Here is a 21,418-nt window from a genome sequence, read left to right as displayed (position 1 = left end):
TTTACCATGGCTTGTCTATTAGTCCTGTTCTAGAGTTCCAGAAAGCATACTACATACTTTGCATATTTTTGAGTTATTACCCACCCAAATACTAAAATTACTTTAACATGAATTTCCATGGATTACTGTCTAAAGAGGGGGCCAATTGTTTAGCAAATATAGTAAACTTTGAATATGAGTAACATTGGAAAAAACTGAAAAACAAATCAACTCTCTGTTATACTATTTTAAAAGATCGTATCATAGTTGAAGTATTGATAGAGCTGCAAGGATATTTTGATGGGCCTTGGAGATTCAGAGATTCCTGTGTATGAGTAAAATAATACAAATTCAACACCTATTGTTACTATATGTTCCTAAAACAGTGAAAACCAACTGAAAACAGAAGTTTGATTTACTTAAATAGTTAACAAAAATTTATTGCAAGAGATATTTTTCACTGAATTTACAGTTTCAAGGAACATGGTACAAAACATAGTGCCATCAGCTTTGTCTAAACATTAAATAGGTGCAAATACACAAAGATTAAGAAAAACTGAGGGAGCATACTTTACAACATAAATTAGAGTACTATAAATATATTTTATGTACATTATACATACTCTTAAGACATCATTTTAATATACAGCATATATTGTATTGATTTTCAAACTATTCAGTGCTTTAATAATATTATATATCAGAAACTTAGGGATTTATTTGCATCATTACACTTACAGTAGATGATTTCAAACCAGTGAGGCCATATATCGACCAGTTTATTTCCACCAGTTAAATAGCCATGTACCCACATAGATGAACACTTACGCATATAGCAATAGTTTTCACAAGAGTATTGTTTTTCCCATTATGGTGATGACTAGAAGAGAGGTTGCAAAGGGATGACAGTAGGGTGTGGGGAAAGCAGTGAAGGAAAGAGCGCATGGGGTAAAGATGGGAAAGCGAGATGGCTAGGATGAAGAACAGAAGCTGGAATGATTGGCATCTGAGGAGGAGCAACAAAAGTTGGCTGGTTCCCAGGACAAAGCCTCGGTCCTACTGGTCCTACTGAGAGCTGAGGTAATGAGGTTCTGGTGAGAGCTGGGATTTGGGAAAGAAACTGTTGGTGTGGCTGAAGCACTTTAAAGGTTCCTGCAGCTGCGGCTGCAGCGGCAGCTGCAGCAGCTGCAGCGTGCTGCTGCAAGACAGTGTGATGGATAGTGGTTACAGAGGTAGAACATAAGGACTGCTGCAAAGGCAAAGGCTGCAGAGGTGTGCTAGGGGGTGGGAGGGCAGCTGAAGGAAAGGTAAATTTAACCTTGTTGGCCAGCATGTTTGGCTGTAGAATGTGCTGGTAGACCTCACATGGTACGTTTTTGAATTTGTCATGGTTTTCTAGTGGGATCAATAATGCTTGCTCTGGTAAAGCTAATGGAGCCAGGATTTGCTCAGTTGTTACAAAGGTATGACCACTCACATGTGCTTCCTTGAATGGTAATGGTGGTTGTGTGTTAAGGATTCCTGAATTACAACGCAGCCACTCAGTTGGCGTCTCATTCATCCTTCCTTGTGGAAGGGCCTCAGCCAGTTCATAATGGCAAAGATAGGATATAGGCGGTGACTGTCTAAAGTTCCGTTCAATATTAGGCACCTTAAGAGGAATTTGCTTTTCATTAATATTTATATTTTCACTTCTTTCTTTGTGTTCAAGCAAGGTATTGTCAAGTGCTTCTTTTGTTGGAGCACTAGCTATATAGACAGATGTGGTGGGATCATTAGAAACATCTGACAATTCACCAGAAGTGGTCTCCATTTCTAAATGCTCAGTTTCACCATTGGTTTCAGAAGGAAGGAGATTGCTAGGGTGGAAAGACAGTTTGTTTCTTAATTGGTTTGTTTGTTCTGAGTTCATTTCGATTTTTGCAACTTCCTGTGGTTTCATTTTCTCTTTTTTGTCTTCACTTATTAACCTATCCAGAGGACTTAAGGAAGAATTGTCTTTCATGGGATAATCCGTATTTTCTTTGAGTTCTAAAGTTTCAAATCCGGGATGGAATCTGCCTCTTTTTCGCCTCCGTTTCTTTTTAGGTTTACAGGGAGCAACTGAAGTACTTGGTGGCCTCAAAAATTCTTCTGGTAAATGATTCTGTCGATTCAAACTTTCATCTGAAGAATAAGAATGTGAATGTTGTCTACGTTTTCGATAGAATCTTTCTGATTCATTCATGACAGAATTGTAACCTCTTTTAACAGCCTGATTCTGACTCACGCATTTCATATCATGTTGAAGAACTAAGCTTCTGTGATCCCGACTACAACTTGACATTTTGGTTTTCCAACAACAGTAAGTTCTAGAATATGTTAAATTATGTTTCCCAGAATGTATCATTCTTGGATTTGATTGTCCATTGAAAAGTATTGTGTTCTTTTTACACTGGTTTTTAGAACCGATAGTATCATAAGTGTTGTATTCGGTATTCCATGTTTTACACATTTCTTCGTTGTCACTTAAGGATATGGATTCTGATTTGGGCCTTTTATCAAGTAGCTGATGTGAGTCTAATAATTGCTCTGCAGCTAAATACTGCTTTTCTGAAATTGGTTCCAGTAGATATTTCCCAGCATTCTCAGTGTAACTACTCTCTGCTTCCATTTTGCAGCGAGTTTCTGATTCTTTGGTTTTCTCCATATGATGATGCTGGCATAACTTTTTTCTTTTTTTCTTCCTTCTACTTTTATGGAACCAGTATTCATGAGTCTCTTTCAACCTTATTTTGTTGTATTTTTCATCTAGAGTGCCCTGTTTTATTTGACTTTTAGTAAAATTATACTTTTCTGTTTCTCTGATCTTACAGGAAATATTTTTATACCTCTGACCCATATTCTCATTTTTTCCAAAATTACAACTACTGGAGAGAATATCATCAGCCGAAAGAGGAGTGACTTGGGTGTGTTTATTTTTGCTACTTCCAATTTCATAATCAGTGAGTCCTTCTGTAGATACATCCTTGCAATCTGAAACTGGTCCCATGCAAATATCTTCTTGCTTCTGCTGAGAACAAAGATCATTTAAAGCTGGCTTATTTTTGTCTAGATTATTATTTACTTTAGTAGACTTGAAGTCAAAACATAGAGGATTACAGCTATAGGAAATTGATGGTTTAGTAGTTGTATAAACCAGCATTTCTGATGGCCACTGAAGAACTGTAGATCTGTGTTTGTTAAGGACAGGTACAAATGGCTCACATTGTCTTTTGCAGAAATTTGTTTTCTTATTTATAGTTATACTAACCTCTTCAGTATTTGAAGGGGCCACTGTCTTGGGATCATTTTTATTTTCAGCCTCAGTTGCGGATGCCTCGTTATGCTTAACATTTTCCTCTGTGGTAGCTTGCACAGATATGCAATCATTAGACATGTCAAGAACTGTGGATTTATTTCCTAACAACTCAGAACTGTTACCACTCACAGGTATGTCTTCATTAATAACAACACCCTCCAGTGGTATTTGATCTGCTAATGGGACTGAATTTTGACAATTATCTGCATCAGAAGATAACTGAAGTTGAAGTTTGCAAAATGAAGGTAATAATAATGTATCTTTTTCACTAGAGACTTCTTTTATCTCTTGAGTTTGAACAGTTTCTTTGTCTGTGCACATTGCCTCTGGTGGGTGAAAAGAGTTAGTTTTCTCTTCAGAACTCAAAAGTACATCTGTTGGTGACGATAGTTGAAGATGACAAGCACTGGGGACAAATCTACTTTTTCTGCTAAATCCTTTTCCCACTGAGGCATCATCACTGTATTCAGAGAACGCTGCAGCGGAGGACTCTAGCTTCATGGACGCTTTCTTTGGAAATGCAAAAGAAAAGCCGATTTTGTGTCTGTGAATCCCCTGGGCTTGATCCCCAACTTGGTTATTTTTTGCTGTATAATTATTTGCACTTTCTGGATCCTCAGCAACAGTGGTAGCATCTTTACTATTCTCTTCACTATGAATCAAAGTATATTTGAAATCATGCTGGTTATTAACTGAATCCACAACAACTCGTTGGGAAATTTCATTTTTACAGTTTTCTCTCACAGTAACAGTTGTTGATTTGAACATGGGGCCACTTCCAGGAGCACTAGAGAAAGAAACAGAAGTGTGTGTTAAATAGCACACTTTTGAGAAAAACATAGTCAAGCACTTACATCTTTAAAAATTCATTAAAATATTTTTTTCAAATTTTTAAATCATTGTAACAGAATTGCCTTCATATGGTGTAAGTACTTTCCATGGTGCCACAATATCATTTATTTGTTTGTTACTGTTTGGAATAACTTGGAAATATTGTCCTGAAGTTGCTTTTATAGCTGTTAAGACCAATGCTGAGGATATATTCTTAACCAGTGTTATCTGACCAAAATTTTCTACCTTCATGGTCTCTTCAGTGATATTTTAGAGTGTTGTATTGTCTAAGGTAAAATTACTTTTGATTCACAAATACTTAATATCATTGATGTTATATGGCAAATATGATGAAAGTTCTAAACAAAACCCTTAATCATGACTTCAGAAAAGCTGGGAATTCAGTTGAACAATTCAATTCACCCAGCATTCACCAAGAGTCTACTATAGCCCAATTCGTATGGGCAAAGGCAACTAATAGATACTACTAGCTTGATGAGAGCTTTGACTCTTTTGAAATTGTTAGTCTCAATATTTAAAATTATCCTGAAGTTACACATTATATCATAACATGCAGTAAATGCAGGGTAAAAGACAATTCCCTTAAAATATAATTTATTTGGAATTACATTACACTGTAGTGAGTTCTGATGAAAAGAACTATACTGACAAACACATAAATATAAGAAAACCCTAAACCTTATCCTTAACATAACAGAACAGAGTATGAAGAAAATTCCTGCTATTCTAAAATGTCAGTGTTTTAGATACTATAAGTGGACAAGAAAATTTTAGTTGGACATTTCCTTTATCTAACCACTAACACAATGTATTGCTTCATTGTTCTATCTGCTAAGTAACAGAACGACTTTCTTTTCCCATCTTTTGAAGCACAAAATTAATTGAAAAACCATGTATGTATGGCTGTGTGTATAATGTAAAACATGTGCTTTATACAGAAGATAATACTTTAGATAAGCAGTGTTGCTTTTTTGTGTTTATCATTATTAGCTCTAGTTCACTTAATATATCATAATTTATATTTGCAAATGCTATTTATAGAGCGTTAAGTTACATAGGTTTCATGATTCTCTATAGTTAAAATTTGTGTAATTTTTTACGCATTACCATAAAATGTAAACATACCTGATTTGTGAAACTGAACAGCAGTAACGTCTGTTTTGAACAGTTCCAAGTAGGATTCCAAATACGTATACATTTTATTTTGTCTTTTACAAATTTGGCATCTCTAACAATGTTTCGATGTGTCAATGTATCACATAATATTATTCAGCAAAAAGTAGATTTGGAATGAAGTAATTTTTGTATAGACAATAATAAAAGAGAACTTATTTATTGGAGAAACAAAGACTACTTTTAAAAAGTCTTCTTTTTAATAGCTTTGCCCTGGCTTGAATTGTAAAGTCTGAAATACAATACTGTTCACACCTAATAGCTGCTCACAGTTAGAAGCAGGTCAAATTTTAAGAGTTGTGAGCCTCTAACAGCCCAGTTACAGTTTATTCACAGCACACTTAATGTTGGTCTGCTTCTCAAGCAAAATTCTTATCCTTTTTTAGAAAAGGAATCTTAAACATAATTTTAAATAGAAGTTTTCCAAATTTTCATTTTAAAAAGTATCTCTAAAAACTCTTTTTGTCAAAAGGTTCATAAGATACTGCCTTGCTCTCTTCCTCAATCAAATATTTTACCCCAAATCAAGAAATGGGATAGCTTTCAACTAAGATAGCTTAAATAACAACATAAAGTTTATTTTTTAATCCAAAATTACAGTAATTTTGGCTTTTTATTGAAATGTGCATTAAACAGGTGTTTGCATAAAATTCTAATTCAAATTACTGTTTACAGCCTACAGAAGGCCATGAAAACATGTCTGCCTTATTCTGGGTACAGAAATAAATAGATTTGTGCCCTTTATTTCTGACTCCCCCTATACCCCTTTTTTGGTCATGTTTTAAGAAAACATACGATTTCATTGGATACTCACCATACAGTTTCCTTTCTTAGCTCAGCCAGCTTGTGCAGGCGTTGGAGTGCCTTTTCCTGTTTTCTTTCATCTTTCCTGGATTTAGATGCTACATTTCGAGCAAATTCCCTTTGTTTCAGTTCCTTGAGCCTCTGTTGAAAAATGTTGGAAATGGTTAATTATATTTTGGTCTATAGCAGTAAGTAAAGTTTCATTGTTATTGTTGAAATTTTCCAATGCATCATCTTTGACCTCATCGAAAGGTAAACACAACATTCATGACAGTCCACTTCTAACAAAAATATTTTCTTGTATTTTGGCTAGTGAAAAAGCCAAAGCATATTATTACATCATAGTAAAATTTATATCTATGCCTTAGTCAAATTGGAATTGAAAACTTTAATGTCTTCATATTGATTGTTTCCTGCTGTTTCTCCGTGTAATTCAGATGAAGCATTTGCGTCTTATAAATCCCAAATTTCCAAAAAAATTCAACTTGCTTATATATTTGAGTTACATACAATACGTTTTCTTATATTTTGATGTACAGCGTATTAGAAAGTTATCTGGTCCTTTGTGTTTATGTTCGTGTATGTGTGTGTATGTGTGTGTGTTTGTGTGTGTTTAAGTGAAAAGTATATTAGGAAAGCAAATGAATAAAGAATGGCTACTCCATAGGCAGAGCAGCCCTTTTTGTGTGTTCTGAGAGTGCATTATTTATGTTAATCCGTTAAGACAAATGATCTCTCCTGATGTGATTTAAAACAACCCCTTCTCTCAAGCAGCAGGCACATTTCAAGATATTGGAAGAAAATTAGTACTGTTTTTCTAGAAATTCTTACTACATTGGGTATTATCTTTCATCTGTGTTAAAGAAGTTCATTTTCTGGGTTGATGGCAAGAAAAACAGCATGCCAACTTGAACATAATTGCTAAATAGCCATGTGTGTGGCATAATTTTAGAGACATCAAAATTGTCTTGTGTGCCAAATATTTTCACTATGTACTTTCATGATGTGTACAGTTATTAAAAATAATAAAAGTACTATTTTCCCTAATGGTTCATGTTGTTATGCGATTGTAATATGTCAGAATCTTGAGTAGGACTCACTTACACTAGTGATATAATGTGGCTGTGTCCCCACCCAAATCTCATCTTGAATTGTAGCATCCATAATTCCCATGTGTGGTGTGAAGTACCCAGTGGGAGGTAATTGAATCATGGGGGTGGGTCCATACTGTCATTGAGATAGTGAATGAGTCTCATGAGATCTGACGGTTTTATGAAGAGGAGTTTCCTTGCTCATGCTCTCTTGCCTGCCTCCACGTAAGACATGACTTTGCTCCTCCTTTGCCTCCCACCATGATTGTAAGGTCTCCCCAGCCATGTGCAACTGTGAGTCAATTAAACCTCTTTCCTTTATATATTACCCAATCTCCGATGTGTCTTTATTGGCAGCATGAAAACTAACTAATACGGTAAATTGGTGCCGGGTAGTGGGGTGCTACTCTAAAGATACCTGAAAATGTTGAAGTGACTTGGGAACTGGGTAACAGGCAGAAGTTGGAACAGTGTGGAGGGCTCAGAAGACAGGAAGATATGGGAAAGTTTGAAACCTCCTAGAGACTTGTCAAATGGCTTAGACCAAAATTCTGATAGTGATATGGATAATAAAGCCCAGGCTGAGGTGGTCTCAGATGGAGATGAGGAACTTGTTGGATACTGGAATAAAGGTTACTCTTGTTATGCTTTAGCAAAAAGACTGATAACATTTTGCCCCTGCCCTAGAGATTTGTGAAATTTTTTGGAAGAAACTTCTAAGCAGCAAAGCATTCAAGAGGTGATTTAGGGGCTGTTAAAAGCTTTCAGTTTTATGTATTCACAAAGTTAGGGTTTGGAATTAGAACTTATGTTTAAAAGGGAGGCAGAACATACAAGTGGAAAATTTGCAGCCTGATGATGTGATAGAAAAGAAAAACCCATTTTCTGAGGAGAAATTCAAGCTGGCTGCAGAAATTTGCATAAGTAACAAGGAGCCAAATGTTAATGGCCAAGATATTGGGGAAAAACATCTCTGGGGCATGTCAGGGTTCTTCACAGCAGCCCGTCCCATCACAGGCCCAGAGCATTGGGAGGAAAAAGTAGTTTTGTGGGTCAGACCCAGAGCCTTGTTGCTTTGTGCAGTCTCAGGCCTTAGTGCCCTGCATCCTAGCCGTGGGTAAAAGGGGCCAATGTACAGCTCAGTTCATTGCTTCAGAGGGTGCAAGTCTGAAGTCTTGGTGGCTTCCACATGGTGTTGAGTCTGTGGGTGCACAGAAGTCAAGAATCAGGGTTTGGGAACCTCTGCCTAGATTTCACAGGATGTATGGAAATGCCTGGATGTCCAGGCAGAGGTGTGCTGCAGGGGCAGAGCCCTCATGGAGAACCTCTGCTAGGGCAGTGCAGAAGGGAAATGTGGGTGGGAGCCCCCACATAGAGTCCCCACTTGGGCACTGCTTAGTGGAGCTGTGAGAAGATGGCCACTGTTCTCCAGACAGCAGAATGGTAGATCCACTGACAGCTTACACCATGTGCCTGGAAAAGCCACAGACACTGAACACCAGCTCGTGAAAGCAGCCGGGAGGAGGTCTTTCCTGTGCTGTTCTAGTGATAGTGAATAAGTCTCATGAGATTCAATGGTTTTATAATGGGAAGATCCCCTGCACATGCTCTCTTGCCTGCCACCATGTAAGACATGACTTTGGTCCTCCTTCACTTTCCGCCATGATTGTGAGGACTCCCCAGCCATGTGGAACTGTGAGTCAAACCTCTTTACTTTATAAATTTCCCAGTTTCTGGTATGTATTTATTAGCAGCATGAGAATGAACTAATACCACTAATTACATTTTAACAAACTAATTGGATAAAGTTTTAATAAATACCTTATACATATGCACTTATGTGTACCAGGAGCTTAGAACAATACCTAGTCTATAAAATTTCTGTTCCATAAATATTTTTAAATTATTGTGTAGTTCATTTAGAATCTCCAAATTATAAATGTTCCATCTATTTTAAAAAGTTCATCACTATGAATAAATAATAGTAGGCTACTGATGATTCTGGATTGTAAATCTGAATTTCCCCAATGTAGCATGAGGTAGCTCAAGTGACATATAACACTGACATAGTTTAAGCTTCAAATGATCTCTAATATTTAAATTGACATGATTTATAGAAAGAGTCTTTGTATGTGTATATATCTATATATTTTTGAATTACACAAAGATATTTCAAGAATGCTCATTTGCACGGACATATTTGTATAGGATAAGACTTTTCAGAGAAGAATTTAGATGAAAGATAAATCATGTCATAAATGTCTCAGTTGTATAGATATTTCCCAGAAAGGAAAACTTTGAAATCATTTCCTTAATATGACTATTAAAATGTCTATAATTTTATAATATGCATTAAATGATTAATTGATATTCATAAAACAGTTGTAGAATTACAGTATAATAGGTCAAGAATATTTTACTCATAAATTTTAGGTATACAGGGTCTTGGTCACTTTTATTTCTTAAAACCTTAAAGTAATATGAAAACTCATTCAATAGATAATTATTGAGCACTAGCAGCAGTCACTCTGATAAATGACCGAGATTTTTTTTTTTTATTTAAAGAAAATATTTTTACTTTCATTGTGTGTTTCTATGAGTGTATATGTGGGCAAGTGTTGTATATTTTACAGAAATAAGGAGTGAACATATACATTAAGAGATAACAGCAATCACTGGTTGGAATATTCTTACAGTGCCATGTATGAAGAGAGAGAAGTGCTCAAGAAAACCCTAAAGACAGCTACTTGGTAAAAGTGATATCTGTGCTGGGTTTTTAGGAATACAAATATTAACTAGAAAAAAGGGTTGGATGTTGAGGATGAGAGTGTATATCAGGAACCATGAACAGCTTTGTACAAACACAGGAATCTAAGTTTTCTAAATTAAGATGTAAAAGAAGTAAAGTACCAGGTGAAATAAAGCAAGAAAGAGTTTTAATACCAGAGCTATTCAGCAAATGATCTTTGATTATTAGTTATAAATAGTTTTATTCTAAGAAGTACAGATAATTTATTTCCTATTGGTTCTTTAGAAAAGCTCCAGTCAACAAACCAAAAAGACAGACTTTACTGTTTTTGATAAAATCTTTAGTATAAAAGTTAATTGTTATTACATACTCACACACACACACACACACACACACACACACATATAATACACATATATAATACATAAAATACATGTAATAATCAATGGTTAAAAATAGTGGGTTTAAATTTCATTGGTAAGATAAAAGTGCAATGCTTCTAATGAAAAACAAACTGTATTTTCCAAAGAAAGCATGCAAAAATGCCAGGACTTTCACTATTTACTGTTTCAAAGCAACCATTGAGGTTTACAAATAATCTGGTTTCATTAACATAATCATTGAATATTGAGGAGTCAGTCAATTATTAAATGCCAATACTATTGTTATTTGTAATATAAGTGACCGATAGACATAGCTGGAAGCAGCTCCAGATTTAGATAACTGTGCCTATTTAAAATGTAAATTTAAAGAGGAGAGGCTAGATGATAGACTAGAAGTCTCCACCAATCATCTTCCCCCACCCCACAAGGATAACAATTTTTCCACACAAAAAAAGGCACCTTCATAAGAACCAAAAATGAAGTGAGCACTCACAGTACCTGGGTTTAACTTCATTTCACTTAAAGAGGCACTGAAAAAGTAAGATAAACAGTCTTGAATAGCCAATGCCTCCCTTCTCCCAACCCCCCAGAAGTGGCCATTCTGCATGGAGAGAAAAATCTGCGCACTTGAGAGAGTGAGAGAGAAACAATTGTGAGACATTATGTTGAAATGAGTGCTTTCTTGTCACAACAGAAAGCAAAACCTAACCGAACTCAGCTGATGCTCACCAATGGAGGTAGTATTTAAACCAGCCCTAGCCAGAGGGGAATGGACTATTACAGCAGTTGGAACTTGAGTTACTGCAAGCCTTGCCACCTTGGGCCAGAGTGCTCTGGGGCTCTCAATAAAGTTCAGCTTTATTTATTTAATCCTTATTTATTCAACTCATGGCAGTCTAGGCTGCAACTCTTAGGCAAGTCCTATTGTTGAACTGGGCTCAGAGCCAGTGGACTGGAGGGGCACATAACAAACTGAATAACAGCTGGGATGGCTAAGGGAGGGCTGATGCCACTCCTTCCCCACCCCTAACCCCAAGCTGCAGAGCTTGTGGCTCCAAAAAGACCCCTTCATTCTACTTGAAGAGAGAGAGGGGTGGGAAGAGGAGGGGAGGGGAGGGGAGCAGAAGGGAGGGGAGGGGAGGAGACAGAAGAACAAGGAGAACTTTCTCTTGCATCTTAGATACCATCTCACTCACTGCAGGAAAGAGTACTAGTCAGAGTTGTGAAACCCTCTTTCCAGGTCCCAGCTCCAGGAAAACATTTCTAAACACATGCTGGGCTAGAAGGAAACTTACTTTCTTGAAGGGAAGGACCTAGTTTTGGCAGAATTGATCACTTGCTAACTGAAGAGCCCTTGGGTCCTGAATAACCAGCAGCAACACCCAGGTAGTACTTTGTGGGCCTCGCGTAAGACTCTGTGACTTCCTGGCTTCCAGTTAAACTCTCAGCACATTCCCAGTTGTGATGGATATGGGGAGAGACTTCCTCTGCTTGAGAAAAGTAGAGAGAAGGAAAGGGGACTTTGTCTTGCACCTTAGGTACAAGCTCCGCCACAGGAAGATAGAGTACAAAATGATCCCTTGGGGTCCTTGAATCCAGGATTTGGATTTTGCATGGCATTTCTGGATCTGCCTTGGGCCAGAGGGGAGCCCACTGCCCTGAAGCTTGAGCCCGAGGCCAGGAAATATTCACCACAAGCTGACTGAAGAACTTCTGACCCTTAAGGAAATATCAGCAGTGCCTGATAGTTCTCCCTACGGGCCTACGGTGGTGGTGGCCATGGGGTGGGGCTCCTCTGCCTCAGGAAATGTGAGGGATAAGTGGGAAGGACCACTTCCACAAATCTTGTGGTTTGAGTGCCAGCTCAGCCACAGTACAACAGAATACCAGGTAGACTTCTAAGGTTTTTGATTCTGGACCCTTGCTTTAAGACATAACCTCCGGACCCAGCTGGGGCTTGAAGGAAATTGATTCCCCAAAGGGAAGGACGTAGGCCACCAGCCATTAGTAAAGCCCCAGGGTTTTGAGTGAACATAGATGGTAGCCAGGTAGTGGCTATAGCAGACTTTGGGTGAGACCCAACGCTGTGCTGGCTTCAGGTCTGAACCAGTGCAATCCAAGTGGTGGTGGCCACAAGGGTGTTTACGTCACTCCACCCCTAGCTCCAGCCAGCTCAGAACTGATAGAGAGACTCCATTTATTTGGGAGAAAGTAAGGGAAAAGAACAGGAGTTTCTGTCTGGTAATCCAGACAATTATTTTGGATCTTGTCCAAGACCTTGGAGGTGGTATCTCTGAATCTGCAAGAGCCATAGAATTACTGGGCTTGGGGTGCCCGCTAATGCAGATACAGCATAGTTCACAACATACAGTCCTTTTGGACCTGGAAAACCCTTCTAAAAGTGTAGGTACAAACAAGCCCAAACTCTGAAGACTACAATAAATACCTAACTCTTCAATAACCAGACAGAGACAGATATTCCTAAGTATGAAGACCATCCAGGAAAACATGATCTCATCAAAGGAACCTAATAAGACATGATGGACCAACCCTGAAGAAACAGGGATATGTGACCCTTCATACAGATAATTCAAAATAGCACTTGTGAGGAAACTCAAAAATATTGAAGATAAGAAAGAAAGAATTCAGAATTCTATGAGATAAACTTAACAAAGAGATTGACATAATTAAAATAATTATTAAATTATTAAATAATTTAATTAAAATAAAAAAGCAGAAATTCTTGAGCTGAAAAATGCAATTGGCAAACTAAAGAATGCATCACAGTTTCTTAAAAACAATTGATCTATCAGAAGAAAAAATTAGTTAGCTTGAAGATAGGCTATTTAAAAATACAAAGTCAGAGGAGACAAAAGAAAAAGGATAAAAAATAATAAATCACACCTACAGGATCCAGAAAATACCCTCAAAGGGGACAATCTAAGAGTTTTTGGCCTCAAATAGGATGTTAAGTAAGACATGGGGATACAAGGTTTATTCAAAGGGATAATAAAAGTGAACTCCCCAAACCTAAAAAAGAAGATATCAATATACAAGTAAAAGAAGGTAATGGAACACCATGAAGATTTAACCTAAAGAAGACTACCTCAAGGCATTTAATAATCAAACTCCCAAAGATCAAGGGGAAAAAAAAATCCTAAAAGCAGCAAGAGAAAAGAAACAAAGAATATAATACAGAGGTCCAACATGTCCAGTAGCAGCCATTTTAATGGAAACTATACAGGCTAGGAGAGAGTGGTATGATGTATTTAAAGTGCTTAAGGAAAAAAGCAAAAACAAAAACAAAAACAAAAACAAAAAACTTTTACCCTAGAATAGTAAACCTGCTTAAAATATCCTTCAAGCAGAAAGGAGAAATAACAACTTTCCCAAAAAAAAAAGCTGAGGAATTTCATTAATACCAGATTGTCCTACAAGAAATATTAAAGGGAGTACTTCTGTTAGAAAGAAAAGGTTTTTAATGAGCAGTAAGAAATAATCTGAAGATACAATATTCACTGGTAATAGTAAGCACACAGAAAAACATGTAACACTGTAATACTGTAACAGTGGTGTGTAAACTACTCTTAAATAGAAAGGTTAAATGATGAAACAATCAAAAACAACAACTACAACAACTTTTAAAGACATAGATAAGACAGAGCAAGACTCCGTCTCAAAAAAAAAAAAAGAAAAAATTAGATATAGATAAGATATAAACAGAAACAACAAAAAATAAAATAGGAGGGGAACAAAGTTATAGCATAGGGTTCTTATTAGTTTTATTTTTGCTTGTTTGCTCATGTTTGTTTATGCAAAAAGTGTTAAGTTGTTAGCTTAAAATAGTGGGTTGTAAGAGACTATTTGCAAGCCTTATAGTAATCTCAAATCAAAAAATATACAATTGAAACACAACAAATAAAAATAAAGAAATTAATTCACATCACCCAAGAAAATTACCTTTAGTGAAAGAAGGACAAGAAGGAAAGAAAGAAGAAAGGGAAGACCACAACAAAACCAGAAAACAAATAACAAAATGGCAGTAGTAAGTTCTCACTTATCAATAATAACATTAAGCATACATGGACTAAACTCTCCAATCAAAAGACATAGAATGGTTAAATTAATTTAAAAAAAACCAACCCAAGATCCAATAATCTGTTACTTACCAGAAACACACATCACCTAAGAAAACACACATAGAGTGAAAATAAAGGGAAGGAAAAAGATATCCCATGACAACGGAAACCAGAAAAGGATAGGAGTAGCTATAGTTATATGAGATAAACAGATTCCATGGCAACAATTGTAAGAAAAGACAAGGGAGGTCACTGTATAATGACAAAAAGATCAAATCTACAAGAAGATATAACAATTGTAAATATATATGCACCCAACACTGAAGCACCAAGTTTATAAAGCAAACATTAGAGCTAAATAGAGAGCTAGACCTCAGGACAATAATAGCTGGAGAGACTTTAACAACCACTTTCAGCATTGCACAAATATTCCAGAGAGAAAATCAGCAAAGAAACATTGGACTTAACCTGTACTATAGACTAAATGAACTTAATAGATATTTATGACACATTTCATCCAACAGCTACATGATACACATTCTTTTCCTCAGTATAGGGATCATTCTCAAGAGTAGATCATATGTTACATAACAAAACAAATCTTAAAACATTCAAAAAATTTGAAATAATATTAGGCATCTGCTCTGACCACAGTGGAATAACACTAGAAATCAATAAAAGGAGGAATTTTGTAAACTATACAAATGAAGGAAAATGAAACAATATGCTCCTTAATGATCAGTGGGTCAATAAAGAGATAAATAAGGAAATCAAAACACTTCTTAAGTGATAATGGAAATGCAACATACCAAAATCTATGGGATACAATCAAAGCATTACTAAGAGGAAAGTTTATAGCAAACTAAAAAAGAAGACAACTTCAAATAACCTAAGAATTCATCTTAAATAACTAGAAAACACAAGCTAACCAAACCCCAAATTAGTAGAAGAAAAAAAAATAAAAAAGATTAGAGTGGAAATAAATGAAAATGAAGTAAAGGAAACAATATAAAACATCAAAGAAACAAAAAGAAGTTTTGTTTTTTTTTTTTTTAAAGTTAACAAAATTGGCAAACCTTTAGCAAGACTAAGAAAAAAAAAAAGAGACAAGATCCAAATAAAATCAGAGATGTAAGAGGAGAGATTGCAACAGATACCACAGAAATTCAAAAGACTGTTAGTGGCGACTATGAGCAACTACATGCCAATAGATTGAAAACTCTAGAAGAAATACACAAATTCCCAGACATATACAACGTACTGAACCATGAAGAACTCCAAAACTCAAACAGACCAGTAACAAGTAACGAGGTGGAAGCCATAATGAAAAGCCTCCTAGTAAGAAAAATACGAGAACCTGATGACTTTACTGCTGAATTGAACCAAGCATTTAAGAACAACTAGTAGCAATCATACTCAAACTATCTGAAAAAATAAAGAAGGAGGGAATACTTCCAAACTCATTCTATAAGACCATATTGCCCTGATACCAAAACCAGGAAAAGACACACTGAAAACACACACACACACACACATACACACAACAGGTCAACATCACTGATGACTACTGATACAAAAATCCTCAACAAATACTAGCAAACCGAATTAACATATTAAAATGGTTATTCATCATGACGAAGGGGAATGTATCCCAGGGAGACAAGGATGATTTGACACAGGCAAGTCAATCAGTGTGATACAAAATATCGAAAGGATGAAGAACAAAAACCATACAATCGTTTCAATTGATGCTGAAATAGTGTTTGATAAAATTGAACATCCCTTTCTGATAATAGCCCTCAAAAAGCTGGGTTTAGAAGGAGCATACCTCAACATAATAAAAGCCACATTACAGCAGACCGACCCACAGCTAGTATCATACTGAACGGGGGAAAAACTGAAAGCCTTTTCTTTGTGGTCTGGACCATGACAAGAATGACCACTCTCACCGCTGTTATTCAACAGAGTACTGAAATCCTAGCTAGAGCAATCAGACAAGAGAAAGAAATAAAAGATATCCAAATTGGAAAGGAAGAAGTCATGTTATGTTTGTTCCAGATGATATAATCTTATACTTGGAAAAACCTAAAGATGCCACCAAAAAGCTTTTAGAACTGATGAACAAATTCAGTAAAGTTTCAGGATACAAAATCAACATACAAAAATCAGTAGCAATTTTATATACCAACAATTAAAATTCTGAAAAAGAAATTAAGAAATTAATTGTGTTTGCAATAACTCCAAATAAAATAAAATACCTCGACTTAACCAAAGAAGTAAAAGATTTATGCAATAAAAAAGCTATAAAACATTGATGTAAGGAATTGAAGAGGACACCAAAAAGTAGAAATATATTCCATGTTCATGGATTGGAAGAATCAATATTGTTAAAATGTACATACTACCCAAAGTAATCTACAGATTTAATGCAATTCATATTAAAATAGCAAATATATCCTTCATATAAATAAAAAATATCATAAAATGTATATGGAACCACAAAAGACCCAGAATAACCAAAGTTATCTTAAGCAAAAGGAACAAAGCTGGAGGAATCACATTACTTGGCTTAAATTATAATACAGAGCTAAAGTAACCAAAATGGCATGGTATTGGCATAAAAAAGACAGACCAATGGAATAAAATAGGGAACCCAGAAATAAATCCATACATCTACAGTGAACTCATTTTCAACAAAGGTTCAAAGAACATACATTGGGTAAAGGACAGTCTCTTCAATAAATTGCACTGAGAAAACTAGATATCCATATGCAGAAGAAAGAAATTAGACTCCTATTTTTTTCCATATACAAAAATCCCACCAAATAAAACTACTAAAAGAAAACACTGGGAAAACTCTTCAGGACATTGGAGTAGGCAAAGATTTCTTGAGCGATAACTCACAGACCCAGACAATCAAAGGAAACATGGACAAATGGGATCACATCAAATTAAAAAGCTTCTGCACAGCAAAAACAAACAAACAAACAAAAAAAAGCAAAAAAAAAAGCAAAAAAAAAAAAACAATTAACAAACTGAAGAGACAACTCACAGAATGGCAGAAAATATTTGCAAACTACCCATCTGACAAGACATTAATAACCAAAATATATAAGGAGCTCAAACAACTCTATAAGAAAAAAATCAAACAATCAGATTTAAAAATGGGCAAAACCTCTCAATATACATTTCACAAAAGACATAAAAATGACAAACAGGTAAGTGAAAAGGTACTCAGCACCATTGACTATTAGAGAAATGTATATCAAAACTGCAATGAGACATCATCTCGCTCCAGTTAAAATGGCTTTTATCCAAAAGGCAAGCAATAAAAAATACTAGTGAAGACGTGGAGGAAAAGGAATCCTTGTACACTGTTGGGATGCAAATTTGTACAACCACTCTGGAGAACAGTTTGGAGGTTCCTTAGAAAACTAAAAACAGAGCTACCGTACAATCCAGCAATCCCACTATACACAAAAGAAAGGAAATCAGTATATTGAAGAGATATCTGCACTCTCATGTTTATTGCAACACTGTTCACAATAGTAAAGATTTGGAAGCAGCCTAAGTCTCCATCAACAGATAAATGGAAAAAGAAAATGTGGTACATAAACACGTAATTATCATTCAGCCATAGAAAATAAAGATATCCTGTCATTTGCAACCACATGGATGGAACTGGAGATCACTATCTTAAGTGAAATAAGCCAGGCACTGAAAGACAAGCACCACATGTTCTCACTTATCTGTGGGAGATAAAAATTAAAGCAAACTCATGGAGATGGAGAGCAGAAGGATGGTTACCAGAGGCTGGAAAGGGTAGCTGAGGGTGGGTAAGTGGGGGATATTTAATGGGCACAAAAATACAGTTAGAATAATAAGTAAGTCCCAGTATTTTTGAGCATAAGAAAGTGACTATAGCAGAAAAATAATTTAATTGTACATTTAAAAAGAATTAAAAGTAATTGGATTGCTTGAAACACGAGGACAAACACTTGAGGCGAGGGATACCCTATTTACTCTGATGTAATTCTTATACATGGCATGCCTGTGTCAAAATATCTTATGTAAGCCATAAATATATATACCCACTACGTATCCACAAAAAATAAAAATTACAGTTAAAAAATAAACAAAATGTAAAGGTGTCAATATTGTAGAGGCTGTCCAGAAGCACTAAGCTACATCCAGGTGATTGTACTAATCTTGATCATTTACGCACAAATATTTCTCTTATTTTTGTGACAGACTTCCTGATACCAAGGTAAACAAACTCTCCTAATATTTTGATAATATTCAACTGGTCTGAGACCTGGCCAAATACTTTGTAGAGTTTTAAAACTGGAATTTACCAGTTTTAATATTTTTTCTTATATTTTTCTGCAACAAGAAAAAAGTTCCACCTCATATTTACATCTAGAAAAGTAATTTTGAAAGGCAAATAATAGAAATCAAGTATAGTTACACTCCAAATAATAACACTTTGGTCAATGATGGACTGCATATAGAAATGTGGTCCCACCAGCCAAGCCAATATGGTAAAACCCCATCTCTACTAAAAATACAAAAACTAATGGGGCGTGGTGGCACGTGCCTGTAGTCCCAGCTGCTCGGGAAGCTGAGGCAGGAGAATTGCTTGAACCCAGGAGGCAGAGGTTGCTGTGAGCCGAGATCACACCACTGCACTCCAGGCTGGGTGACAGAGCAAGACTCTGTCAAAAAAAAAAAAAAAAAAAAAAAAGAGAAATGTGGTCCCAGAAAATTATAATGGAGATGAAAATATTATGTTGCCTACTGATATTGTAGATATCATATCATCATAGGGAAATGCATTACCTTTTCTATGTTGAGATACATTTAAATACACAAATATCATTGTGTTACAATTGCCCACAGTATCTGCTGTAGTAACATGCTATAGGTTTGTAGCCCAGGAGCAACAGGCACATAGCATAGGTGTGTAGTAAGGTGCACCACCTAAGTTTATATAGGTACACTCCATTATTTTTGCACAATGATGAAATTGCCTAATGACATATTTATCAGAATGGATTTCAGTCGTTAAGTGATGTATGACCGTAATATTTTTAGAATACCAAGTGGAAATAACAACACAACTTTCCCACTAATAAATACACAAGGCATTATCTATGAAACTTATGGAAACATCAATGATATTTCTAAAGCTTCCTCAACAATTTATTGAGAGTCATTGTAAGAAATTCTTAGTGATAAATGTCAAGACAGGAATGGCAGTTAGCATGGATTAGAAAGTTAGAAAATTATTAAAAGTAATTTGTGAGATAAAGTGATATAGCAATTTTATCTAAAACAAATTATAATGTACACTGCATACAATTCAATATATGTTTCGGAAATATGCAAGTCACAAATAGCAAAGTGTAGAGAACTCAATATTCTTTGGTTATGATACCTTCTCAGAGGGCCGACTCTACTTTTTAATGTATTCTGTTAGTTCTATAGAGAACAAAAGTGTTATAAGGGCAACGTAGGTCAAACTAACATTAATTATCAGATGTATTCTCAGGAAAATCCATGATGCTAGCAATGTTACAATGATCCTGGCCTCAGGTTAATGGATAAAATGAGAGATTGGCAAAGGTTTAATCAATGTAAGAAGAAGGAAAGAGAGACTGAGAGAGAATATAGATTCAGACCAATAATAAGAGAAAATATAAAAATTAACTATGTTAGTTATTCATAAGTTTGTGCTTTAACATTTAGGTCAACTACATTGTTTTACAGTTGCCAAGCAAATTTTCATAAACATCCTTATACCTATACTTTGTATACCTGTCTGATTGCATAACAAAGACAGATTCCTACAAACAGGACTGCTGGAATAAAAGAGATACGTGTGCTCTTCTTGAGGCTTTTGATGTTTTCCAAACAGCTATTCATTACTTTACACCATTTTTACACTACTCTCAACATATATGAGAATATACACCATATTCAATGTTGGGTAGCATTACTCAATATTTTAATTTATAGTCAATAAGTGACATATCATTAATGTTTAGCCCATAATTCATTTGTTTACTAGGAAGGTTGAAATATTTTTACATGCATATTAGCCATCTGTATTGTTCATTCAGAATATTACTCCTTAAAATTGATTAAGCAATATTATATATATTACCTTGTTTGATAATGAAAATAAAAATGTAGAAAAGGCTTGCATTAGTATGCATATTTAGATATATTAAACTGAAGCTAAGTAAATTTGAAAGACTTGTCCAGAGTTAAATGCACATAGTAGGTCCAGGACTCGAATCAAGATTTCCGGGATCATATCCTCTGATCTATCTCCTATATTTATTCTGCTATATGTTACCTAAGCTGCCTAACTCTTCAGGTCTGGCTGATTTGGTTGTCATGCATATATTCATGTCTCTTTCATTGAGTGCTCCTTATTTGTCAGGTGCTCTTCTAAGCGCAGTTGATATATCTGTGACAAAGTAGAAAATATTCTCTTTTAAAATAACATTTTCACTATAGTTGAGAGGAACAGATATTAAAACATATAAACAAGTTAATTCTATAGAATATTGGACAGTGAAAAGTGCTGTGGATGAAACAAAGCAGAGAGGGCCAAAGGGCATGTAGTGAGGTGAGGGATAGCAATTTCAAATAGAGTGATTAGGGAAGGTGTATGAATTTTCTATTTTGGTGTAACAAATTACCACAAATTTAGCAGCTTAATCAGCCCACATTTATTCCATGATCTGCATACCTGTCCTTTCATCCATCAAGAAGTTGGCTAGGGTATATTTTCATCTGGAGGATTGTCTGTGGAAAATGTCCACTTCCAAGCTTTCTAATACTATTAGTGGAATTCATTTCCTTGTGGTAGTAGGACTGAGAGCCTGGGCTTCTTATTGGCTGTCAGTCAAGGCCATTCCAAGCAACTAGAGGCTGACAGCAGTTTCTTGTCCCTGAGG

General features: G+C 35.7%; 1 protein-coding gene across 2 annotated transcripts in view; it reads right to left on the bottom strand.

The window, feature by feature from the left end:
- Positions 1-403: 403 nt before the first annotated feature.
- Positions 404-21,418, bottom strand: part of LOC105468265 (zinc finger protein 804A) — a 344,320-nt gene continuing 323,305 nt past the window's right edge. For both annotated transcript variants that reach the window (XM_011718363.3, XM_011718364.2), the window contains exons 3-4: positions 6,159-6,289; positions 404-4,106 (exon numbers count right to left, since the gene is read on the bottom strand). In XM_011718363.3, the coding sequence (XP_011716665.2) occupies positions 860-4,106; positions 6,159-6,289 (3,378 nt within the window). In that variant the 3' untranslated portion in view covers positions 404-859. The remainder of the gene's footprint in view (positions 4,107-6,158; positions 6,290-21,418) is intronic.

Source organism: Macaca nemestrina, chromosome 11, assembly GCF_043159975.1.
Source record: "Macaca nemestrina isolate mMacNem1 chromosome 11, mMacNem.hap1, whole genome shotgun sequence".
Lineage (NCBI taxonomy): Eukaryota > Metazoa > Chordata > Mammalia > Primates > Cercopithecidae > Macaca > Macaca nemestrina.
This window is presented reverse-complemented; position numbering and strand designations above follow the sequence as displayed.